The following is a 27,435-nucleotide window of genomic DNA, read 5'->3' as shown; positions in this document are numbered from 1 at the left end:
ACTTTTGTTTTTTCTCATTGCCTTATTGGAAAACATACTGTTGTGCTGAGCCAATGCATCCAGACTGTGCCCATGCCACTTACTCAGGTAGTGTTGAATCCTTCAGCTGTTTCTGTAGCTAAAAGTAATATCCTCATGTTACAGGCAAAGGAAAATGGAGAGGGCTGCAGAAAAAGTTAAGATTCTGAATTCTTATATTAAAAAAAATAGTATCTGAAGCTCTATAATTACTCTCTGTGTATGAGATCAGATCAGTGAGACTGTATAGATGCTTATGAAGTCAAAATGTTAAAAAATCTTCTGTGGTCAGTATACAGATCTGGTCAGATGAACCAGATTGAGAATAAAACATAAGTTTAACAAAATTTTTCCAGAAGAGCCACAAAATCATATGAGGAGAAGATTTTCAGCCATTTTTTTCCTGTTCCACAAATCTTACTGAAGATTACACGAGTGATACAGCCTTTACTTTTGTGTTAATTTTATTCTGGATGACAATGTGGCATCCAAACCTTTCCTTGGAAAGAATGCTCTAAATCACACAGGATTCTGGAAGCAGCATCTTTCTCCAAATCAATGCAGTGCTGAAAATATGGTTTTGCTGAAGAGTTCAACTAAATTATCCTGAACACTTACTTCCCTTGCTATCATGATATAGTCTTTAGTAAAACAATCTCAAGTAATCTTGGTATTTCTTAATTCATTTATGAACTGTGCAGTTTCATGTTTGCTTCATTAAAACAGCACAAAATCAGAAAATGAAAGTTTTAAGCTTTAACGTGTCAGCTTAACCACAGTGCACATCTTTGTGGCATAATTATTATGAAGTCCATAGCAATTTATTAAGTTGTGAACTTAACACAAGAGGGTGTAAGGAAACAGACATGTGACACAGCTGAGTCAATGTTGTTATTCAATCTTTGATTTTTATTTTTTTTTTTTAAATTTCCTGACTCCTGTGATTTTTCAGCTATGCCAACTCTAGTTTCCTAATACCGTTAGTGGTTTGTGGTTTCTTTTGTTTGACCTTATATCTATTTCCAAAAAAACTGGACAGTAGAAAGGAGAGGGAATTCAGTTTTGTGGTACTGCAAACTAGTTTTATCTTACAAATTCCAAGTATATTCCCCTTTCTCCTCAAGTTTATGTTCATCTGAACTTAACTAAATTTCTTCTGCACCTGCTTTGCAAGCAGGTTTTTTCCAGATCTAACAGTTCTCTCACTTTTTTTTTTTAAGCCAAGATCTTAAATAATTTTATTTTCTTTCATTTTTTTCTTATTTTAAATAGATTTCTGATCCTGAGCAATAGGCTTGCATGTCTTCCTAGCTCAAATGAACTTCCCTTTGCCAGTGAACTACACTGCCAGTGAAAAGATCAGTGTGGACTTCACTTCAGGTGTAACTGAGTGTATGTAACTTGGTAACCTGATCAGTTACTACTTAATCCTACTGTCTTTTCTGCAGTTTGCATCTGTGGTCTTTCAGTGATCTTTTTCTCTGTTTAAAAACAGCACAGAAACGACATAAAAAGAGTAAGTTTGCAAAGCTGGGGACTTGGAAAGTGCCAGCCTACTATTTTGTGTGTACGATGGTTGGTAGTTGTAAAGCAATATGTGGAGTTTTATGTGCAGCCTCCGTGCCTGGTTCAGTCAGGATTGGTTTGCTTTAATGATCTCCAAAACTTTCCCCCCACGTTTGCTTAGCTAGCAGTCCCCCAGTATATTTGCTTTACGGTGCTCAAATTTGTACTTTGAGGACAAATTTTGTAATTGATTTGTGACAGTTCTCTGACATTCAAAGGCACAGTGTGTCTGACTGCATCACTTTGATGTGAGGAGATGGGATTCTCTGACACTGAATAAGCACAGCACTGAAATCTCAAGATGTCCAAACCGAAATGCTCAGTATCTACTTTTCAATGTTCTTCGTGTTGATGAACATTTAATGAGAGCTCTACTTGGAATGTGAATTTGTATGACAACTGCAGTCTGAAGTGCTGCTGTAGTTTAGACCCCAAGGTCTCAAAACAGGCACACAGAAAATGAAGAACACTGTGATAATCTATGTAAAGTTCTCTGTGAGGGGTAGAAATAAGAGTTAGTTTCCCCATAGTCATTCAGTTGCCTGGATGATCTTCAATCTTCCTGCAGTCCTTCCTCCTAAAACAAACACGGAACTTAAATGTTAACTTAGGCAATCACAGTACTCAAATGTAAATCACTGTGTCAGATGTTTTTTGGAAACACATGCCAGAAGATACACTTTTCCATAGTGTCTTCATCAAAACCAGATTTTTTTTTCCTTTTTTTTAATTAAGGATCAATCAGTTAGATTCAAATAGTTGCTGGACAGTAAACTGAAGAGAGGGAAACAGTTTATTGCAGTGGGGAGTATTTAGCAATATTATTAATTTCTGAAAACACCTGTGTCATGTTACTCATATTTTGAAAATGGAATACCATCTTCAGGTTTTACAGGTAGATGTAGTGAGAAGATGCAGTCTTTTAATTGTTTGCTGTAGGTGTGACTGTGCCACCACAGCTTCAGCAGCATGGTTCTGCTTTAGGACTGGGGAAAGAATAAACTACATCAAGGTTGAAAGTGAATATCCAGAAATTATTTGAAATACCAGGAATGATGGTGAACTTCACAAGCTTACTAGTTAAGATGGGTAATTCTTGACAGCTTCCCTCAAAGTCCGTCTTTTAAATAATTCCTGGCTATAAGAATGAAAAATTATGAACTGCTGTGCTAGAATTTCTATTTGAAATACCTGCATATGAAGCAGTATCATATCTTCCTTTCTATTTTACTGACTACAGTCATTATTGTATAATTGCTTTTGCTTTTTGCTATATCTAGATCATTGCCTGTAAGTTTAGTAAAATCCACTAGTTTAAGTATTGATTTTATGATATTTTGGTCATAATGTATATAGCTTCAGCTTATTCTAAGCACTTGTAACAGGCTGAAGAGAAAGGGGAAGATGATGACACTATAATTGTGTACCACAGCTGCTGTGCTCCCCATGTGACTAATCAGATGCATATGAAGACCATAAGTAATCATTAATTGCTTTCCTCACTGAGCAGAAATTTTTTTGGATAGCAGGCTTTCATTTCGTTGCTCTGTCACATAGGAGTGTTTAATGAGTTATATTTCAGACCGCAGTGATCTGAAAAGACTACATAAAGATTTTCAAATTACATAAAAACTTGTTATTGATAGCCACTGTTCTACTTAAATGGCACTTGGAATACTGTAGCACTGGGAGAATATGAATGTACAGAGTATTCAGCAAACTTGAAAATACATTCTGAGCTGGAACCAAAATAAGCTTTTCCAGTAACAGTACTAATCACTGTATGAATATTGGGCCAAATTTGGATATATGGATGGTAATTCATATCAGTGCATAGCAGCTTCAGTAACTTTAGTGAGACATTGAATGTTAATAGGTTTGAACATAGCTTCAGATGTAAACTAGCACCACACATTGATGGAGTTCCTGTTCCTTGGGGTTTGTTTTTGTCAGCAAGTGTGCATACGTTTGTGTAACAATTAGAGGGAGACAGTAATTTGTATCAGATTTCTGTGAAAGACACAGAACAAGGTAATGGTTTGTAGATTTCTGAAACAGTCTTTGTTTTGCATTTGTTTTTTCTAAATGCTTGACAACTGGAATTTTGCACCTATCAAGAAATCTGTTGTTTATGGCTAGGGTGATAGATACACAGTTAACAGGTTGTTTGTCCATCTACAGCATATGTGGGTTTTCTTTTTTTTTTTTTTTTAAATCTACAGTGAATAAAACCTTCAGGACTTTTTTTTCCCCCCTCCCCTCTTGGCTCACTTAAAATCTGTTGTGCTCTCTTTACTGTTCACAGCTGGTCATCAATGCTGCATTGGGATTTGACACATTTGTTGTTATGAGACATGGACTAAAGAAACCAAAACAGCAAGAATCTGGTGATTCGTGTTTCAGCAGTGCCACTGGTTCTTCTGATCTTTTGGGATCATCACTCTTTTCAAATATCCCTGGCTATAAACTGGGTTGCTACTTCTGCAATGATGTTGTGGCACCGGGGGATGTGAGTAGAACCTTATGCAAATGGTGATTATATATCTCTTTGTTGTGACTTGAATTTTTATTTCCTTTAAATGGTGTTTCATAAAGGGGTTTGTTTTATGTTGCTGTACACAGGATTAAGAAATAGCTCATCTTTTATTCAGAATATCAAAGAAGCTAGTTGCACAGAACTGATGATGTTTTGTGTCATAGAGCAGCTAGTTACTTCTGAGCTGCTTTTTTCTTTCCTTTAGAATTGTCTATCTTTGTAGTCCACCAGGGATCGTACGTTGGATCAGCAGTGCACGGTCAGTCGACCCGGATTAGCCATGATAGCTGGAGCTCTTGCAGTGGAACTAATGGTTTCTGTTTTACAGCATCCAGAAGGGTGAGTCATTTCTGAGACAAGGACTGGTGTTCAAAAGGTGTTCTCTGAGAAATAAAATTTATTTAATATAATCTCATGGGAGAAGAGGGAGGAAGCACACATTAAGTAGGAGAATTTTGTAAGGTGTAATGGTGCCTGTAAATTAATGTAATGCATAGATCATATGTACTATATTACTGTAATTTAACAGTGTTTTAGAGAGAACTGATTCATCAAATTTTAAGTTTTTATCTTGGAAATTGCAATTTTTCTCTCTTTCTGAGTTTAGAATTAGAAAAGTACTGAGAATATTTCAAAAGAAGATAGTATTCCTGTTAGTGGATCTTGGAATTCCTTTTCTCAGGAGAGTGTTTAGAGTGTAATGAGGAGCTGTCATAACTACTTTTGTCACATGACAGGCTTCAAGACAAGCCAAATATTACAAAATCTTAATTAAAATTAAGTGGGTTTGATACGGAAATTACTCTGAAATTCTGTAACCTGGAATTTAGGCTTGTTTTCTGTCTTTAAAGTCTGTGAAAGAAAAAGTGAGTTAGGAGTTGGACACGACTATGTTACAAGTCTCTGAGAGGGTTTTTGTATTCCCATGCTGAATATTAGTGACTATGAAACAGATTTTCCAGATAGGTTCCTTTCCAGGTTCTACACTGTGAGCTGTAAGAAAATGTCTTGAGGCTTACTGGAAATTTTGACTGTTCAGTATGTTGTCTTGTTCTAATTTTCCTTCTTGGATTTTTGGCAGTGGTTATGCTGTGGCCAGCAGTAGTGATGATAGAATGAATGAACCACCTACTTCTCTTGGACTTGTGCCTCATCAGGTAAATAACTTGAGAGTAAATGCTTTTGTTTAAAAGCTGGGAACTGATAGAAGGCAAGCATCACAGACTTTCTCCTGAACAAAAACATGCTCAGTACTGATTCCATTCCACAAAGGACTGACTCTTTAGGTTTGTTTTTTTTAAAAAAGAAAATCCTTTATATGGGCTAAGGTAGTTGGGTTCCTGGCACTGTGCCTGTCCTACTTGTGGACACGCAATTCCTTTTGCTGCCTACTTAGCAGGGATTTATTTGGAGGCGACAGTATGTGAATAAGGCAACCTCGGACTTTTCTCCATCAGAGCTGACAATATGCGCATCTCAAAGTTACTTTTGTTCACTTTTTAAACCCCTTCTGAGTTTGAAAAAAATATTTCAGATCCAGCCAGCTCACAACTATTATAGTTCTCCAAAATATTAATTTGTTTCTGGTGCAATACAGCAGTCTTTATTCTTCTACTCAACCCAAACTCTAGTTAAAAACGCTTTAAGGATACCATTTTTCAGACTGCTGGGTAGACTTGTGTGGTGGATTGACCCTGGCTAGATGCAAACTCAGTACAACTTGGCTTTATTTGTTATATTGGTACAGTCCTTTAAAAAACTGCCTGATCTTATCCCCATAATCATAGATTTTTTTTCAAGTGTTGTGACATCTAATCCTTTTACCAATGGCTGTTTTCTCTTAGCAGTCACCCACCTAATCAGCTCAGTGCAGTATTTTTGCCAAGGGTCTAGTCTTAACTGTTCCTTTCTGGTGTGGGCTTTTGCGTTGTTCTTTGTTCATTGGATTGCAGCAGTCCTCTTTAATAAAGAAGATATTCCTTTGTGGAATAATAAACGTTGTGCATCATAGTCTTTGTCTGTCATAAATGAACTGAGTTTATTTCCAGGAAGTGTTGTGGAGTTCCTAGGATAAGAGAAACACAAAGCCACAAAGCAATGTGGTATCAGACTTGATTTTGTTGTTTTCCTTTCTTTTCCTGGGCGTGGGTTTTGTTTAAAAATGACTGCATTTTTCTATTCTAACATTATGTATGGTTCTGTGTTTCTGCAAAAATACCTTCGTGTTAATAGTGTTTGTTGTTGCATTCTGAGGTTTATGCCATTTCGACTGCATTAAATGTGTGAAGTGTCTATTGGAAGTATTTTCCATAATAGACTTCAGTATTAATTAAGGCATTATTATTATTTGTATTGCAGAACTACTTAAGTTCCGTTCTTACCTCTTCATTGTTGTAGACATGTAAAAGCACAGTATAAAAAATGATTAATACTCCAAAGATTTCATAGTCTAAATCATCAAACCCTGCTCCAAAGTGTTTTCAGTGCTATCTCTGGTACCAGGAACAATGGTCTAGAATTTTAAAATTACATATCAGTTGTATCCTATTAACAACATAGTTTAGGAGTGCACAACGGTTTTCAAATTATATGTTATAGAGTTGGGGGGGGAATACATTTAACTGGTTATACCATGACTTTTTATTTTTTATTGAACTTTGCAATCAGAGAAGTCAAACTCCAGGTGGTGCTGTGCCTCTATTTATGTTTAAATAATGTTACATTTAGATAGCTGTGCCATTATTTTTATATAGAAAACCAGTAATATATATATTGAGTATAAATTTACTACAGGTGTTATTAGGAGTCACTGTATTACCCTAGTTGTAGCTGTTCTTTATCTTTTTATGGAATGTATGCATTCAGTTCATGTGGAATTATGGAAATATTTTTTGTGATTATAAAATAGTATTGTAATTTTTTTAATCTTTCAGATCCGTGGATTTTTATCAAGATTTGATAATGTTCTTCCAGTCAGCCTGGCGTTTGATAAGTGCACAGCCTGTTCAACCAAAGTAAGTCTGAGTTTGTCTGTCATTTATATGTACAGAGTGGTCTTGCTCTAGGTCAGTCTTGGGGTGCTGAGGACTGCTTTGTATTTGGCATTTTCTTTTCCTTAGGGCTTGAAATCTGTGTTCTTACTTCAGCTAAAGTTTTTGCTCTCGTACCATTCTTTATAAGCTGTTTTTCAAATTTCTTTGGCATCACCTGTTACCATGCTATCTCCACACCAATATTCTAGTTATAGCTGAACACCAAGCAGAGAGAAGGCCAACACATTTCTGAAAAGTTTAGCACATAAATACGGTCAATGTCTTTTAGCTTTGTAGGAAGGAATAGAATTGGTATTGGTTTTAGTTGTTTAAGAAATTATCTCTGATGTCCAGTGAGCTGAGTATCATCACAAATATGTGAAGCTGTTGAAATTTGTTTTGTGAAACAACGCAAACATATAAAGAACACTTAAGAAAGAAAATTACTTCTATAGCATTTCTTTGTTGCAAAGAGTGTTTCATTTTGATGCTGGTGTTGACAGTCCTGAGTCACCTAATGGATTTCCAGCTGTTGCTTGGATCTGAGCTGTCTTGCCAGAACACTGGGGCAGCCCGCTAATGTGTCTGTGTGAGGCCTCCTCTTTGTTCTTGGATTGTTTTCCTGTACTGTGGCCTTGAAAAGTTTTTTTCTGGCAAGTTTTCTATGGCCATGTAGTGCAAGTTCAAGAATTTTTCACTGGGATAGCTGAATATGAAGATTCAGAGGTTTTGACTCATGATTTGGCTTGCTTGGGAGTGCCATTAATTTAGTTCACTTTGATGTACCTTGAGACTTACTGCAAGAATTTCTTTCCGTTCTTTTCATTGCACTTGTCCTTCTTCTTTTAAACAGCTTTCAAAAACTTTTGAGGCACTATCATTTTTTTTTTGTAGACTTGCACAATTTCTTCTTCTACAATATTCCTGTTATTTCTCTAGGCTATCTGGGCACATTTGACAAGTTTTGAAGGTCTATTAATGTCAATTTTCTCCTCAAAAGTTGAAGCACTAGACTTCAAACTACTCTTATTTTTAGAAACACATATTTACCCTCTTGAATAGGTGAAAGCTCAGTAGTAGCTAGAAGTGATTATTTTCTCATCTTTTCCAGAAGTATGGTTTGCAGAAATTCTATATATGTTACCTAAAGTAATTTGGTTCAAAAAAATACGTAAGGGAAAAAAAAAAAGGAAAAACTTTGATGGTGGAGCCTGAGAAGTTAAACTGTTAGAATGAGCTTCTCCCCCCACCTCCCCTTTTTATCTCCGATCCAGGACATATTGGTATCTAAAGAAAATACAAACATACATCATTGTAGATAAATTAAATGCAGTTATCAATTTTTTGTTAGCAAATAATTTCCTCTTGGAGGTCATTTTAAGAGAACCCTGTTTTACATAAACAGACTTGATGATTTAATAAAAACTGACTTGGATTTTAGCAGCTGTGCTATTCCCAGAGAGATCACTTTTCATGTGGTTTGGGTATTAAATTACTTCTGTGCTGAAAAGGTTGCTTCACTGGCGCACGTATTTCCTTACAGTAGAAACACAGCGTTTGTTTGCTTTGCTAACTTTCTGTTTATTAGCATAAGAGTATGTCACCCTGCATTATCTGGAAATCTGATGCTAATACTTTGAAATGACAAATCCAATTACGATTTAATTGTAGTCTGTATGTTGGTTTTATTTTTTTTAATGCAGCAATTTAGCATAATTTCATCCTGATCTATATCAGATTTACTATAGATTCAAACTTTTAGCACAGGACGGAAGTGGCTTTTCTGATATAATTTCATTTGCTGGTACCTTAGTGATTTTTCTTATGTCTGCATTCTTTTTCTTGAGCTTTTGTCACTCTGTAACTCATAAAACTAATGAATTAGGAATTAAAAAAAAAAAAATTCCGGTACATTCTTAAGCCATCCAGTACAGCTGGATGACTTAGGAGAAGCTGCTAATGATCTGCATGTTTAGAGATTAAATTCCATTTCATTTTGACTCAGTCATGACTTCATTTCTCTGTTTTTGAAACTGAAGAGCCCAGACGCCCAAGCAGCCAGCTATTCCTTACCCAGAATTGTCCTGAACAGGCTGCATGCCAGAGAAGCTTCCCTCAGGCAATTGTTCAGGAATTTTGGGATGGTCGCAGCAGGAAACCAATCTATTTTTATTCTGGGCCAAATTTTCCCTGTATGATTTCCCCCTCTGTCTTATTCCGGTTCTGCACAAGCATGTACTAGGATGGCAAGTCTCCTCTTTCAGAGCACATGGCACCGCGCCACCGGTCCAGTAGTAGGTGTGAGCAGCACTGTGAGCTCTTCTGATGCACTTCCTCTTCCATGGCAAACTCGTTCTGTTACTGAGAAGGGAGAGTCCAAAGTTCTTTAGTATAGATATTTATTTGTAATAACTGCTTTACTTCCAGAACAAGAATGTTAAGCTTGTTACTTACTGTGCTGATTAAGCTGCCTGTTTACTCTGTTGGGAGCAAAGTGAGGATATTTTCTCATCATATCATGGTGAGAAGCATTATAATCCCATAGAAAAGTAGAGAGGTCTTGATCCTTGCAGGCAACTGGCTAAAGGCTTGAAACGTGAATGTTAGAATACATATCTATCTTAATGCAAAACTGCCAGCATTTATATTTTTATAAACATAATGAAAAATTTCCTGTTATTGCTTCTCTCCTCCTTGTGCATCATGGAATGAACCAGGAGACCTCGTGGATTCAGAGTTTAATGTCACAGAAGATTGTTGCTACTAACCAACTTGGATATACAGAAGTCCTCTCTGTTTTTACATATGTATTTTACATTTACCTATTTCCTGCAGAGTTCAAATTTATTGTCCACTCTCTAGCTTATTTTACTTAAAGATATTTCTCTCCTTCCCCTACTAAATTTGTTCTAATGTGTAATTATCTCTGCTATCAAATTAAAAAAGAAAAGCAGCATAAGTATCTCTACTAATTTTCAAGTTCTTTCTCAACTTTCTACTCAGTATGCTGAAAAATTGAGCTGCTTAAGTCATACTTTTTTAAGCACTGAGTAATTTTACTGACTTACATTTAAATGTTTTTTCAATTTCATTACATTTCATGAAGGGGTAGGCACCAGGTTCAGGGATGGTATTAGGCACAACGTTACAATTTCTGTTTTCAGACAAGATACTTCCCTACCCTTGCACATGTTTTCCCTTTTTAACATCCCAAGAATACATGAAATGCTTTTGCGGTGACATTTACTAAGTGCCTGTGTTGCATAAGTTATTTATGAGTGTTTCAGTCTTGAAATCTATCATCATCTAGACATAACAATGCTTTTATTATTCTCATTTGTTAGCTGATTTGCATGCATTTTCACTTTAAATGGTTCTGACCAGTTATGACACTAACCAATTCAGTAACTCAGTGATTTTTTTTTTTTTTTTCAGTTGAGATAATTTTAATTTTGATTCCAGCAAGACCCTTCATATTTGCCCTAGCTGGATTGAGGAAAGACTTTCATATTTACTTTCTTCCATTGACAGAATATTGTAAGATGTCAGTGAAATTGTTTAAAATCTTTTTATATTATACATGTCTCAGTTCAAGAATTACGTTGATGTTAAATAGAGATGTGTAAGTCATGGGGGGAAAAAAAACATTGGTCTTTCCTGTACTAAAAAAAAAGCTAACTCTTGCATAGCTTGCAGAAATGATGGAGGAAATGGGGAGAAATGTTTGTCCTTCAGGACTGAAGACTGCAAACATTTAAGAGAATGTTTAAAAAGAGTTATTTTTGTAGCTGTGCTCTAACATTAAGTCTATGTAACTGACTCCGTTTATAACTTTCTTGATTTCCTGAATTTACGTATGTTAATATTTGACACTTGTATGTACAGTGCAGCCTCTGTATTAATATTGGGTAGATTTCATTCAGACTTAAAGAATGCATTATTAATATACCTAGGCCTATTTTCACCAGGCTGAGTTAAATGTAATACTTTTCTTACTCTTAGGGTGGCATAGAAAATTGCTTTATGATAAGTGACTTACAGAAATATATCACTTTTATTTTTCCTCTTTGAAAAAAGGTCATTTTAACTGGAGGGAGCAGGAGGATTATCTTGCCCATAACTTTTGAAATCTCAAGCAGTCTTTACCTCTCTGGATATCAGTTTTAAATTCAGTAAGATAATAGAAATAGTATATATTTTCAAAATTAATCACAGTGAGGATGGTTTTGGTGCTGGTTGCCTGAAAGATGCACGTTCTTAAAATAATGCCTGGTCTTACTATTTCAAAAACATTGAATTTTTATTATAAAAGTCAACAAAATATAACATACCTTATCCCAAGTAAAAGTCTACTATCAGAAGGAAGCCGTGATGTGTAGTAAGAATGCCACATCACACACTAAGAAATTGACCCTGGTAATGTGACCACTGTGATGGAATTTTGTTCTCTTAGGGGAGGGCAAATGTGATCAAGAGCCCCAGAAATCTTAAAAGTAACATTAAGTTTAAACATTACCCTCTTTTGTGAACAGAGAAAAGGGTGTGGAACTAGCATGCTTCTCCACAACAAATCGGTAAGATTTAATTCCATTTTAGCTTATGTGGTTGATGTATTTATCTGTATTAAGAATTGACATAGTTTATTAAAGGTTAAAGATCAGTTTGTGTCTTGTGAGACTAAACCACCCACCCAAATATTTTCACATGGGTGAGGATTTGTTTTGCATTCAGGGCTCTGAGAGAAGATGCATTTTCAAACCTTCTGACTTCAGGATAAGAAAATCTTAGCCTCTCAGAAGCTAGCAGCTGTATGTTTGTTTTGAGTGTGGGTGTTTACAACTGTATTTAAATGTTGAAAACTGGAGGTTTGTCTCTTTCATGTTTTTCTGAGCAAAACCACTTTTTATTGCTCACTGCAGAGGGGTTGGACTAGATGACCTTTGAAGGTCCCTTCCAACCCAAACCATTCTGTGATTCTACCAGGCCCTTATCCTCAGATCATTGGCTTTAGTCAATCCATTTGTCTTCATCATGTAAAAGAACTTCTTCCTGGATGGCAGATGCAACCATTAGATATCTTAGGGAGTTTAAATACAATTGGCATAGAAAATGCGTTTAAATAACAAAGTAAAACAACATTCCTCCCCAAGTCATTATGGTTTGGGTTCTGGTCTTCATGGCTCAAGGGAGTAGATCGCTAAGGTTTGCTGCAAAGTGTGTTTAGGAGCCATTCTTCAGAATTGTGTTCTTTGCAGTGGAAGTTTTAAACTCCACTGGTTAAATGATCAAGAAGGTTTCTTTACAGGGAGAGAGAAAGAGGAAAGGTGAAAAAAAGAGCGGAGAACATACGACTCTCTGAAACTTGATTTATTCCCTCTTTTGCTCCAGAAAATCAGCAATTCTGTTGTTTTTAGTGTTGATTGCAGAAAGTAAAGTTGCTAGATTAAGAATCCCTTTTTAGTAATAAATAACATGCTTTCGCCCTTCAGAGAAGAAAACAAATGATTTTGTTACTGCATGTTTCTTTTATTTGGTGAATTTATTAAGTGTTTCCTGATGTTTAAGTGAAATAGCATGTCAATTTATGCTGATGTGGCAGTGTACCATGTTAGGTAGTAGAATCAAAGCCATGTTGTGGAGAATCCCAGAACCTGGTCTAAGAAGCAGCTGGTGTGACTGGCTGGTCCATGGTGTTGACTAGTTTACTTATCTCCAAGTTAAATAGCATTAAAAGAAGTAAAAATATATTCCAGTAATTGCTGAGTGACCTTAAATGGATGTAGGATATTATTGTAAGCAGTTGTAAGTGGGACTGAGAATGGTTTATGAAGTTCATCTTAAATAGAAAGCTGTATTATCTGAAATAAAAGAAAAAAGAGAATTAAGTCAACTCTTTAAGTGAAAATACTACACTCATAATATAGTTTCTGCACCATAAGATGAATTTTCCCATTTTTAAGTTTAACTTTAAAATACTGTTTTTAAGGGGAAGAAACTTGCCATTGTTAAAAACAATTGATTCATATTTTTGACAGTTTGTATTTCTATTGCATTGAAATTAAATTCTCTGGGTCTTAGAATTTTTGTTTTGTTTGTTCAATATTTCTTATTCCTCCAAATCAATGACATTTAATTACAATTAAAAGTAAAGGACTGTCAATCAGTAGGAAAGAGATAGCATCACCCCAGTTTTCTGGTATTGACATATTCAGTATCCAACTATGTCTAGAATACCATTTTTAATTATTTATTCTGATAGCAACTTACTGCTGTCTTGTCATCTCTCTGTGAAGCTGTTAAAGAATTCCTTTTACGTCAGTAAAAACAAAAGTGAACGAAAATACTTTGACTTAAAATATATCCTTGCTGACAGACTCTCATAAGAATTGCAAAAACAAAGGTGGAGAATATTGAACTGGATAGAAACTAGGAACCTACCCTGTGTAGTGGTGGTGTGGTGATGATGATCATCCTACCATTGCTGATTGTAGAAACAGTTCAAACCTCGTTCTGTAGGTTTCTGTCTGGAAGTCAAAAGGTCAGTCGTTCATTTTGCTGGATATAAGTAATTTGTGATTGTTCTTTTTAGTTCCATAAGGCTTTTGCATACTTGTAACCTAATGCCTTCTATTCCTTTATTTATTATTCAGTTATTCCAAGGATTCAGTGCATATTCATCAAAAGAAATATAGACACAACATGCTTCATGTCTGCCATTTATGCCTAGATTTCTTTATTTGTAAGCTGAGGAATCACTTTATGTTAAAAAAACAAAACAAAACAAAAACCACATGTTCTTGGCAGGAACATATATGATTCTTCAATATTAGTGGCTATTAAAAAAGTTGTTCAATATGTTGACATATTTAGCGCAGTGAGCAAGACAAAATACTTGGTTCATGTTGGGTATGTGCAAGGAGTGCTAATTGTCAATTTTTAGAGTGTATATAAGAAAAATTGAACTAATTTGAAAAATTGGCAGGGTTACATAAAGTTTCAAGTCTAACTCGTGAATGAAAATTTTCAGGCATGCAGGGTTATGGTCCGAAGCACTCTTTTGCATTGATGATTTTGGTAGACAGGTACTTCAGATTTATACAGTGCAGCACTGTGTCCATTTGACCATTTCAGCCATAATTTGACCTCTACCCATGAAAAAGTCATGCCAGCATGCAGCAGTGCGAGAACGGAAATACATCCGTGTTTCTCTCTTCTACTGACAGGTCTTGTAACAGGTGGCTCATGGAATTGGGTGATGATGTGAGAGTCTGATTATTTTTTCCCTAGTCTTTATGGAAATAGAGCTTGCTTTCTTATAATATCATATTGAAATTATACCTGAATGTTAGATTGTAATATTTAAATTACATATACTTGTATTTCAACTACATTTTTAATCTCCTGAGATTAAAGGATGAGTAATAACTCTTCAGAGATAATTTTTTAATACCTTCCTATTTTTAACTATTGTAGTTTTTTCTTGTCTGCTTTTCTGTATTTTTCTCATTGCACTCTGTGACAGGAGTCTGGCTACATCTATACCCGTTTTATTGGGCAGCTGTTCTTTTATTTACAAGTGCCCATGTAGGCATTTTTTAACAGTTTAACCTTTATTCAGTTTTTCTACTTTTTTACAGGGTTACCTCTATCTATGTCTTTGCAGAAATGTTTGTTTTCTTTGAAATTGGGAAAAGTTAAGGAAATGATAGAAAGTGAAGGAAATGATAGAACAATCTATCACACATTCTTGTGGTAGAACAACAGGTAATGGCTTTCAACTGGAAGAGGGTGGGTTTAGATTAGATATTAGGATATTATCTTTGGTGTGAGGGTGGTCAGACACTGTCCCAGGTTGCCCCGAGAAACTGTGGCTGCTCCTCCCTGGAAGTGTTCAAGGCTTTGAGCAACCTGGTCTAGTGGAAGGTGTCCCTGCTGCTGGCAGGGGGATTGGGACTGGATGAGCTTTAAGGTCCCTTCCAACCCAAACCATTCCATGATTCTATGAAATTGACTTTAAAAAGATGGAAAAATAACTGGAACTGATGAAATGCAGTAAATGTGTGGCCCGGGTGAAAATGCTTTGTTCTTCCAATGCTGTTTTGCATAGGTGCTGTAGCACATCCAGATAATAAAATCTTCTGTTTGAAATAGTCTACAAAGTATGGATTTTTAAGCTAGAGATCTGGATTTAGGAACTAAGGAGCAGCTGCAATTTCCGCTTAAGGTGCCAATAGTTTTGGGTGTTTAGTGTCTGACAGATCATGGCTTATTGTTGAATGCTGATGGTAGGGCAGAGATCGATGGAATAAATGACTTCATATGCAGTACCTAGTCAGTGTTGGTTTTTTGCTTGCTTAAGTCAACCCGTCAAAGATGCACCACTCCAGTCTGGTAGAATCAAATTGTATAGACAGCCAAAATGGCATTTGGCATGAGACAGTTGCTTTTCTGTGAGAAGAATAATTTTCTTTGACGTTTGAGGAAGTGACCTGGCTCCACTCTCAGCATCAGGGATTGTCTGTGGAAAATGGTTGCTGTTTCTGGAATGTTTCTTTAAGGCAAATCCAAGAATTATGCTATAGATGCCTGTCCCTGTGTACGGATGACAAACAGATTATCCAGCCACAAATTGTCAATAACCTCAGATGTGGCTGGGGAAAAAGAAAGGCTTTCTGCAGTTGCTGTACAATAAATAGTGACTAATGCCAGTATGAACTGGAGCCAAAAATGTAACTGCTGATGAGCTAATCAGCATAAATTCTGGACAGGAAGCAGAATGGGGATAAATAAAGTTGTAAATACCCATCAAGTGTAAAATATGGAGCGAGCAAGAGATGGCTTTTAGGTGACTGAAGGATATATCCATGTATTAAAAGAGGTCAGGACAGCTGATCTAATGAGGTTGTCTACTTTTTTGTTCCTCTATTCTCAGTCTCTAAAATTGAGATGTTTATTTTCTTCTACTCTCCCTCTCTCTTTATCCCTTTCTTTCTTTCTTTTCACTTCTATTTACTAATGTTTTCAGGCAGGGAGCACCTTAAACTTGTGTCGTGTCCAGTAGGAAGTCACTACATTGACTGTAATCTGAAGATGCTATTATGTTTAAAATAATTTGTGAGAGCTATTTTAGAAAGGAAAGAGTAGGTAAAATAAAAATCTCACAGTTTTGTCCGTATTATTAGCCTGTTAGTTTGTATCAGGAAAAATGGTTGCGTGCATAGAAAACACACCAAGGTTATTTCAGAAAAGCTCAGAATGCCTGCAGCTTCTGAGAACTCGGTGTTGACAAGACCATGCTTAAATTGACATCTCTTAAATTTCTAAGAACTCTACTTTCCTCCTTTGCATTATTCAAAAGATGAAACTGAAAAGTCCTAAGCTAAAAAGAAATCTCATTGAGACCTTTCAGGGACTATTCTTCAGTAAGTTAGTACTCCATTTTCTACCCGTTGCAATTCAAAATCAGTGCAGGTTATAGGGACAGACAAAACACATTTGTGTCACTATTTATTCCTGCTCTAAATTAAAACAGCTATCTCTTTCCTAAATGATTTTTCAGCATATTTTACTTGGATTAGTTAAGGTTTTATACTGAATTGCTTTCATTTTTAATACTTATTATGGGAAAGTAAGGAGAAAATTGTGTGTGCAGAGGGTATTTTAATTATTTGGACGTGAGCCAAAAGTGATGCCATTTTTGCCTTGTGGTTTGTAACCTTCCAAGCTTTTCAGAACAGCCTTCTTCAGCTTGCACCTGGACTACAGCCTCCTTCAGAACTTTGTTTTATGATCTTGTTCTTAAAACTTAATCATGTGTGAATGCACAAGTGTGTATGGCCATTCATACATCCATTAAGATAATACTTGGGGTATTATCAAAAGATCAACTGTCTTAAAAGTCATCTTTGTGCTCCTGTAACATTGTCAGACTTTTCTGTTCCAATACCATGAACTGAGTCCCTGAAAATCATTACGTGATCTTCTGAAAAGTTCAGTTTTGTTGCATTCTTTTTTCATAGATGTATTACAGGATCACCTTATTAGGCTTTTCTTTACAACTTTTTAGGACCAAATGGCAATAAAAATTGAGAACTTCATAAAAAGACAAGAGTCTAGGAGCTGAGGATTTTTTAAGGAAACCAGAATTAGGGGTCTCATGATAAAATTTTGAGTGTTATCAGTGCTACTTGGGCAACTGCCTCGACTCAAGATCCCAACGGCTCACGAGCTTCATCTTATTCTCTTCTCACTTAGCAGGATTCTTCACAGCATTGTAGTCTTTCACTGAACTTCCTGTTGTAATAGCAGATACACTGAGCTTTGAAGAGTTTAACAAGACTTTTACATGTCTTCCTTGTTTTCCAAGCAGCTGTTGAAACTGAAATGTCTCTTTTTCAACATGCTAATGCTTGCTGTAGTTTTCTCTTCATTCTGCACTGCCTGTGAGAACTGGGTAGTTAGCAGTGTGCAGAAATATGTCTAGGCATGTACATTTGCTAAATAAAACATTGAATTTTGTGATTTTTCTGACTCTGAAATGTTTAATAAAGTACTTGTCCCCTTTGGGAGGAGGCAGGGCAGGGAGGGGAAATGTGCTTTTTCAAGTGGAAAGTGTTTAAAGCCAAGAGGAGTGTAGAACACAGCACCCGTATTGTTTTGGAGGCAGGCTACCCATATGTCTTATTTAGTGTCAAAAATAAATCTGGTAGCAGTAATTTCTTATTTTTCCTGGGAAGTAAACAATACTTTCAAGCTCTACAGATGCTAACTACTTAGAAAACAAAAAAGCCAAGACAAATGTAAATACTGGTAAAAAGTTTTCAAATTATGTGACAGAAATGAGGCATAAAATGTGAGCCAGTTTTACATCAGTGGCCAGGTTCTTGGAATTAGGAGTTTGTTTTTTGTATTTTTACTTAACCATATATTAACTTTTATGCTATAAAGCAATCCTGGAGCCAGGTTCTCTTTCTGAATGTCTTTCTACACAGCAGTTGAGACTTCTTTGTGAAGAATGCTATTAACAAGAATATAACACCAAGGCTGCACATCTGTTTCTCTTTTCAAAACAAGTTATTTTACTCCAAGCCTCTATTTTTCCCTCCTACCATAAGATTAGTTTTTTTCCCCTTCAGTAAACAGACAAGAATAAAAAGATTGCTAATAAAGTGGGTTATTGTGTATCATTTACACAAAAGGCTTTAGCAACACATTAATTTGTCCCTCTTGTGTTAATGTGCATCCACAGAGTCATTTGTTCTATCAAAATGCCATCATGTGAAACATCAGTTGTAGCTCTGGCTCTGTAAAATGGAGCCTGGAACTGAGGTTATAGCGTCAACCTGAGAGGAGATTTACATGTCTCAGAAAAGAGTGGTGTTTTTAACATGTGGGTTCTCCTGACAGTGTTTGTGGCAGACATGAAATAAAGAAGGCTTGCTACTTTCCAGTTCTCCTCCTAAGCTCTGAAAAGTGACCTGCAAGTGAGAACAAGATAAGAGTCCCGTAATAAATCTGTCTTGCTCCAACTTGCCTTGCTGGCCAGAAGAATTATATCCTTCTGGGTTCTTTTTGTTGCTGCTTTGAAGTTTTTTTCTACTTGAGAAAATTAATTGCTACATAGTGACATGTCACGGACTGACTGGATAGTGACACGTTTATTCCCAGAAAAAGTTTGTGAGGAATTTTTTACATCTATGCTCAAATAGTAACTAATTTGAGATCAATAATAATAAAAATTATAACATCTCTCAAGTATTTGTCCCCCTTAAAGCTGTTATTCAGAATGATCACCCTGGTACCAAGTATGGTGCTAGCAGCAAAGAGAATTGTTAAGAACTGAAAAAGCAAACTCATGCCAACCACGGGCCTTTAGACTCTGCTGGACATGATTAAACAGGAGAAAATTCCCTTCTCACACAGCAACAAACTGGGCACTGGAAACATTTTTTAGAAATATTTTGTGCCTATCTGATGTCTAGACTGGCTTTATTCCTGATGACCTGCAGAGTTATTCCTGTGTGGTCTCCTGGCGTAGGAATTGGAGATGAGTTTTATTTTGCCTCGTGCTTTTTTGTTTTTGAGGTATGTTCAGTGGCTCCTGAACAAGCATATGCCAGGTTACATTTGTCAGAGGACAGCTGTTACTGAATTTGTGTAGTAAAGGTTACACGTGGGCACGTTCATGGTGTTTATCCCTTTCATGGTATTTATTGTAAAGTATTAATCATCTAAATCGGGAAGTAAAGTCCCTGAAGGTGACAAAATGTTATTTCACTTGCTGCCTGTATTAAAAAGATTTCACTGTAGCGTGTGCCTTCTTTAATGTACCACAGCTGCTCAGGTAGCAAACTGAGGGATCCTGACAGGTCATTCTTTGGTTTCCTGATGTGTTGTTCTCTGGGCCACATGGCTGGAATTTCTGCTTTGAAACTCGTTATCAGACACTTCTATTCAGCAGGCTGTTCCCATTATAAAAAGCAAGTTATAATCAAGTACACGATAAAGTTTTCCAGGCTTCTGTGGGTGCTAATACAAGCAATATATTCTGCATTGCTGTAATTCAGGTTTAGGTTTTTAAGTTTTATTATTTTTTTTCCCCTAACCTCAATTTGCCATTGTAGTGCCATCGCAAGTCTAGCAGTGTGAGGTGATGGAGTTTCTGCAGGGGGAAAATGCATTTTAAAATCTTTCCATGACAGTAGCAGATTTGATCATATTAATGATCAAATGTATCATTTCTACACAACTTGAAACAAACAAACAAAGCTACAGTTCACTAGATCAAAAAATAATATGCTTTCACCTCATGGTTCTGTGATCTTATTTTAATAATATTAATATTTATAAGACACTTAATGGGAGATTTCCTGGTCTCTTCCATGCCTGTCACAGTACCAAGAGGACTTGGATTTAATAAAAATTCTTCCAGGTGATTCATCCCGTACTAATGCTGGGTACTGTGGATGTCAGTGTAGTTATGCAGCCTGCTTTGCATGGGTACATAAGAATTCACTTGTAGCTCTGGCAGGGAATGCAGAAAGGTTAAGCGTGCCTCTGAAATAAACCAGGACAAGTTACACAGAGCACCCTGGCACACTGAAATTAATGTACTTGCTGGGGAAGCAATACCTGGAAGTTTTTGTTTGAGGCTTGAGTCGCAGCTCTTTGGGAATGAGGATCAAGGCGTAGTTAGCTGAGTAACAAAATCAGCCATGTTTAAAAGCTGTTTGATAGACTTCTTGTATATAATAGGGTTGCACTCAGTTCCCTGCTCTGGTCATATTTGCATATCCCAAGGTAGTATACATGTTTTAGTAATTTTTTACTTCTGGGAAGAGACCAAATATTTTATTGTTGTTGTCCCTGCATTTCTTTGATATACTATAATACTTTAGAATAAGTTTCTAAATAATAATAATACTAAGAAGAAGAAGAAGAATAGGGTTTCGGTGTGTATAGACTGTATGTTGTTTCAACATACCACGAACTATAATCTGGCTACAAAGCTAAAAAGATGTCTCATAAGATCTGTATTGTGGTTCCAACAAATTAAAGCAATAGCAACACATTTGATAATGCTGATAGCTTTGAGGATTGGATACAGGCAGGGCTGTGAACGTAATCCGAGTTTGGAAGTTGATGTCTATACGGCATTTCACAAAGAGCCAGTTGCAAGAGACTTCTGCATATCTGGTTGTTTTATTGGAATTTTGAAATGCAGAATAGTCATTAAATGTATGTATGTATGTATCCACTGTGCAATTTCACGATGTGTCTAATGTGTAATATTAAGAGGACACATCTCCAATGGAATGCTGAAGTGGGCCAGTTCTCTGCATTGCATTGTGAAGAGTCAGATGAGTTTGTCTCGGTGTGTTTATTTCAGGAAGAAAAACCAAGAAGCATTTTAATTTTATTTTTTTTCTTTCCCTTTTTAATTTTTAAATTTCTGGTTAGGTTTATGGGTCATTTCATAAATACACAAAAAAACCACATTTGACAAAAATCTTTAAAATGTGAAGAACAATTTCTCCAGATTTAGTAGGAGAACATGAAGTGCAGGGGTTTTTTATTTATTTATTTTAGATCTGTGGTCAAGAGGGTGCTAGATCTTTGTCATAGCTACCTACATCTGTCTTCTTCCTCTTTATGCTTTTCAGTTGTTTCTGATTGTGTTTCTTTGAAACCTAAGTATGCAGTAGATAATTTTTCTGCTAAATGGACATTTTGCATTAAAATCTGAGTGCAGATCCCAGTCTGTTTTTACTGGTAAACTTACAGTCTGTCAGCTAAATATAAATATATTTTTAAATGAGTTTAAATTCCTGTAGGACTTAATGCAAAAGCTCACTGGACGTGTTTTGCTGAAGAATGCTGTTGGGCTGTGCAAGTTCCCACACTTTTAAGGTTTAGCAATGTAAAGGTTATTTTTTTAAAGGAGACCTTTAAGAATTGTTAAGTAGAAAAGTGTAAGATTGTTGAGAGCAAGTTGTGATTTTGGTTAAGTTAGCCGAATTCATCAGGAAACAATTTTCTCCGCCCCTCCACTGCCATTGTCCAAAGAAGGGTGAATAGCTTCTGGGGGGTTAGGGGGACCAGGGGTTGTCTGTTCATTTTTAAACCTTGGAATGAAGCTCACTTGGTTGAATCACCTGTTTCACAAGAGAACAAAGTACAGTCCTTCCAGGGTGTTTTTTTCTTCTTTTCCAGAGGACATGAATTCCCCTGGTCATGGGGAACTTGACCATCCAGTAAGAGTGGATATGTTTAAGGAGTACATATGCTGTACAAATTTCTCTTACTGCTTCTCTCCCAAAATAAGGATAGAATATATACAGTGAAAGGTTGTCCACAGTCCCTGCAACAGTGTTCTGTATATAATAACTTTTTGTGTTCTATCTTAGTCTGCAAGAACCTGATGATCCTTCCCCTGCCTCTCTTATCTTTGATGTCATGCGTGCTGCTCCTTTGTATTGAAATATACTGGGTGTTTCTGAAGTCCCTGCATGCATCCTGCTCTGCTGCATAGATTTCTATAGGAAAAATTGCTTTACAGACTTATCAAACTCAGTTGCTTCATCTGTGAGACTGGTGTATTAATTCCCTGCAGAGCAGGATACGAAATGATCAGTGGTAGAACTCAGAACGAAGATAGGAGAACAATGGCTTTGCTCTATCATAAGTTCCTTCCATTTTCTTGCTACCTGCTGTCACAAAACTTGCAGAATCATGTTCATCTTTGACATTTGTCTTTTCTTTCCTCACTCTCCATCATACTTGATCAAAATCAGCCTGCCAAGTAGGTGTTTAAGCTAAAGCTGCATGAAATAAATTTTTTCATGGTTAGGGGTTTGAGAGGAGCATGCGCTAAAACTTTCCTTGTAATTCTTGTAGGAGTCTGTAAGATTCTCAAAATTAAAGGTAAACTGGGAAAATTACAGTTGAAAAAATAGAGCGTTTTAAGATACAACAGTCTCGGAACCATGAATCTCTGGAGATTGGGAGGATGTTGGACTTGGACACTGGCTCGGAGAATTTTCCAGTCTGTCCGAGCATGGTTCTTTCCCTTAATTGATACACTGGAACAGTCTTTTACTGTGTTTTGTGTAACTCAAATGCTCCTTTCACGACTTTGCAACTAAGTTTTTTCCTCTTGCCATATCATCTGTCTTGTTATAAGCTTAAAAATACATTTAAACCTCACTTTCCCTCTTACCTCCACCTTTCCCCGCTTTAGAACTTGAGTTGGGAGAAATGCTTATTCTTTTCTGTCTACTTTTTACATGTTACAATATACTGTCAGATTCTGAGTGTCAGGAAAGATTGTACATTTATTTTGTGAGCAAAAGATAATGACTAATCACATTATGGACATCTTAATTGAAATCCTTTTCTGTTTGCTTATTTGACAGGTCCTTGACCAATATGAACAAGAAGGGTTTAATTTCCTAGCTAAAGTTTTTAATTCTTCACATTCCTTCTTAGAAGACTTGACAGGTCTTACTTTATTACACCAGGAGACACAGGCTGCTGAGGTAAGAAAGTACATTTTGGATGTTAAAAATAAACAGCAAAGGGTGCTTGGGTTTATGTTCAGCTGTATAACCACGTGATGAAATGAATTGCTGGTAGAATCGAGCAGTGGTATTTGATTTACAGGATGATTTACACAAGCCAAGTGCATATGCCATGCAGTGAGATAAGGTATGTCCTCTTCATGTTATAGAATGAGAAATATTGTTGGGTGTGGGAGATCATTCTTTTTTAGGAACAGATGATGGGCTGCACATTGACAGCCAGTTAGAAATGAGTAGCACTTATTATTATTCATTTTATTGTTGTCACATTTTGTGAAATTACAGAAGTATTTGAAGTGACAGTTGTGTGACAGTTCTGAGTTTATAATTTGTATCAGGAAGATTTCTGTCTGTTGTCTCTCAGGGTGTGTTTCACTGGCAGTGTAAACTGCAGCGTGAGTAAGCATTGCAGGTGCTGGACACAAGTACTAGTAATAGGTAGCCATGATAGCACAGAGACCAGTAACAACCACAGTATTTGCATGAGGTTAGACATTCTCTTAAATTAATTGTAAATTTTTGTCCCTGAGTTTTCAAGTATTTCTTTTAAAGAAAACAAGTGACTTGTGTTATGTGGTACAAGGAAATCAATTACCATTTTAGGTCAATCTACAATGTAATTATTGTACTGCTTGATGGATTGCAATATAGGGAAAATAATGTTGTTTATTTGTCTAGTAACAAAAGTTGCAATGTGGAATGAAATTGGGGTATATTTTGTTCTCATGGGCGATAACTCTGTCTAAAGAGCTGAGATACTGAGTTTGTCCCATAAAAAATGAAACAGATATTGGTCTTAATTTTGTATTTTGGTAACAATTTGTAATCCTTACTCCATCTGCAAATGTCTGTACTGTTCTACATCTATAATTTAATTTTGGTGTATTCGTATCACATGGATGTTTACAAAGTTGGCTTTGAGAAGTGATGATTTAGTTACTGTAGCCTGTGCAAACGGTATAGCTGTTTTTTCAGCTGGAAATGCCTCAACACTGTTGCTTAATAAGGGTTTTGGGGATAATGATGACTTGGCTCTCTGTTTCATGTTTTAACCTTTTAAAATAATTGGAGCAGATGCTGGAGACATTAAACCGTGAAATACCTGATGCATTCTTAAATCAGCCTGGTAATACCTAGAAAAAATTTAAATATATATGTGAGAGGTATCCAACAAAGAAAACAAATACCCTTTAAGAGGTGCTGCTCATTACCAGTAAGAGTGATTGTAGTCGGGTTGCCATACATGACTTTTAGGCTGCTAAGAAGTCAAGTTCAAAGTTTAACATAAAAAAATCAAATTAGTGTGCTTTCAAAGATCTTTGGGCTCAGCAGTGAGGCTTATGCAGTGAAGTCATTGCTCACAGGTGGGAAAGCTGACGTACAAACTATTGGCAAAGCTAATGCATTCAGAGTAGCCCAACCACCGTAGAACCAGCGACTTTTCTTGATTGCTTCCCTGTATCATTGCTGTATTTTTGTAAAAACTCGTCTGTTTTATCAGGGTTAATTATTTTAATAATCTTGATAAAGTTTGTATTTATGAACAGTAAGGTCTGACAGACGTTATTTGCAGACTCTGGAGCATGCTTGCTTTCTTTGAATTAAAAGACCTATTCTTTTGGTTCATTTTGCCACTGTTGACTGAAAAATGAAGAGGTGGTTTTATTGTCTTCCACTACTCTCTCAGTACATAGTCTGGGGCAGTTTTTAAACTTTTTAAGTGCACAAGAGAGTGCTTTTAATATATTTTATGTTTAATTGTTCTTGTATTTTGAGTTTGTTTTGCTCATACAGTGCAATTGGTGTAATTTATGTTGCTTAGAAGACTGCGAAATGGCTTTTCAGATTTCTGGCTGCTTTTGAGCTGCTGTTGACAGAATGTATTCTCTAAAATGGAGGCATTAGATTCGTTAAGATCAGGTCTTTTTAGGTTGGTTTAAGATATTCTTGATACGTGACATTCTAAAAACTGCAACAGAAGCAGTGAGAGAGGTTTCAGAAGACGTGTGGCTTGTTTTGGTAATTAGAATATTTGCTTGTTCTGTTGAGAAGTTACTTGCCTCTCTGCACTCAAGCTCTTCAAGATTTTGTAGATGATTGTTGGGTTTGGAGACCATAAAAATGGCTTCTAGGAATTGAAGATTTTCCTCTCCTCCTATCTAGTAGAATTTGACCAGTGCCATTGCTCCACTCTAATGAAAATAACTAACTTGTAAAGTTGCAGGTCATCCAACCTTAAATTTACTGCAGTGACACCATAATTGTGTTGTAATTCCATATATAAAATCACTGATATTAGGCTAATAAACTTGCATCTGATATGGAAACTACTCAATCTTGTTCTTTTTTTAAAATGATTGTTCTTAAAATAGGGATGATTCATTAAGAGCATTTAATTGAATATTTTGCTCAAACTGTTTTGTGGTGGTCAGAAGAACTAGAGGTTTTGCCATACCAGTCTTACACTTCAGTGTATTGCATCTAACTTAAATCACACATTTAACTTCTTTTTTTTTTTTAAATTCACCTAACAGATGCTTAGCTGCTTTCATCATGTCTGCATCGAAGTGCTTTAATGATCTAAATACTAAAGGAAGTTTTTAAAATTGCTTCTAAGTTTTGAGTTGCTGGAAAGAGATTCTGTAGAAGCCATGCCTGTTCCATAGGAGTGGCTGACTGTGTTAAATGGAAGCATGAGCTGCTCTACATGCTTAGCACAGACTGCGTTTGCCCGGGTTAAAGCAATACAATTTACAGTAAGATCTAGAAGACTTTTCACTTACTGAGTATCTTTTTAACTTGCATTGTTCAATTACTTCTTCCAGTGCTTTGCTGTTGACCTAAGTATTAATACCCTCTTGACATAATTTACCTTATTACAATTACTGATAAGAATATAATCATAATTCAGTGTGTAACTAGAGTAGAAATCATAACACAGATTTAGTTTGTGGTGCAAATTTGATAGTAATTGCAGGGGTTTTAGTCAATAGAGCCCCTGTTTCTTTAACCTGAGATGCATCAGGAAATTATAATTGTTCTGCATGACTTCCTTAGCATGACAATTTACTCAGTAAATAATAAAATCAGCAAATGTTTCTATTCTGTCTTGAAATGACAGTAAATTTCAAGCATCTGCTTTTTCCACATCTGGCTTTAATTTAGGTTCCATGGAGCATGTTTTGTTTTTTTTCATACCAGTTAGATATTTATGTACAGCTTCATCAGGAGACTCTGATGACACGCGTGGCTTTGAAGGCCAACAGAAGCTGTGGGAAACTCCCACATCAGCACTTAAACCTTGTTTCCACTGGATACAGTTCACTTTGGGAGCTGCCCAAGTTCACTTAAAAATTACACTTCTGTTTTCCAGATCACTTTTACTCCTAACCTGAACTTTTAAACTTGACGCTTATGCAGTGTGTAGTCAAGTTTAATAGCTGAGTTTAAAATAAAGAAAGCCTGTGCATATCTTGAATTATTAATGAGAAACTGGAGGCATTAATTTGAAGGCAGAACAACAACCAACTGAATGACTTCCATCTCAGAACTTGGCTGGGCTGCCCAGTGATGGTTGCGTTGTCACCGTGCGTCTCTATAACCAGCTGGTTTGCTTCCACATATACCAGACTTGACCCTGCAGAGTATATTGGCTTTTGCTGGTGTGGGGAGCTCTTTGGATTTAATCTAGGCTAAAAGTACAGCTTTGCTGATATATACCCAACTACTCTGTGTTAAAGATTAATTTTTACTGATGTGCCACACTCTGGAAGTAAAAACTGACACCTTACTAAAACCCATAGTCAGGGTTATTCCGTAGTTGTGGAAGAGCCATTCCCTTTTGTAAGATTTTTCTAAGAAACTTATTTCTTTAAGGCTACTCATTTTATTGTTGCCCTTTTTCTTCAGAAACAGCTGCCACTGTTCTTCAAGGCCCAGTAAAGCACAGTAACCAGGGTTATCCTTACTTCAATGTGTGTAAGTGCTCTTGAAATCACTGGGAGTGAAGCATCTATTGAAACGTAGTGATAGAAGGAGCAATAATAGTGGTAAAGTGAATTTTTTGCTTGAGTTCACTGTAGTATGTGTAGTTTAGTTTCTGTACAAGATTTTTTCAGCTATAACCATTTTCAGAGGTACAGAAACTTAATTTCTCTCTGTTCTTAATAAGACCTAAGTATAAATATACTTCCTTACTTTGGAT

The 27,435-nt window shown here is 36.2% G+C and overlaps 1 protein-coding gene across 1 annotated transcript in view; it reads left to right on the top strand.

Moving 5' to 3' along the window:
- ATG7 (autophagy related 7) overlaps positions 1-27,173 on the top strand; it is a 45,734-nt gene extending 18,561 nt beyond the window's left edge. Inside the window, exons 13-18 of the mRNA XM_010172235.2 lie at positions 3,890-4,093; positions 4,344-4,459; positions 5,202-5,277; positions 7,054-7,134; positions 23,067-23,189; positions 27,141-27,173. Of these exons, the coding sequence (XP_010170537.2) occupies positions 3,890-4,093; positions 4,344-4,459; positions 5,202-5,277; positions 7,054-7,134; positions 23,067-23,189; positions 27,141-27,173 (633 nt within the window). The remainder of the gene's footprint in view (positions 1-3,889; positions 4,094-4,343; positions 4,460-5,201; positions 5,278-7,053; positions 7,135-23,066; positions 23,190-27,140) is intronic.
- The last annotated feature ends 262 nt before the right edge of the window (positions 27,174-27,435 follow it).

The sequence above is a fragment of the Antrostomus carolinensis genome, unplaced genomic scaffold, assembly GCF_000700745.2.
Source record: "Antrostomus carolinensis isolate BGI_N321 unplaced genomic scaffold, ASM70074v2 scaffold23807, whole genome shotgun sequence".
NCBI lineage: Eukaryota > Metazoa > Chordata > Aves > Caprimulgiformes > Caprimulgidae > Antrostomus > Antrostomus carolinensis.
This window is presented reverse-complemented; position numbering and strand designations above follow the sequence as displayed.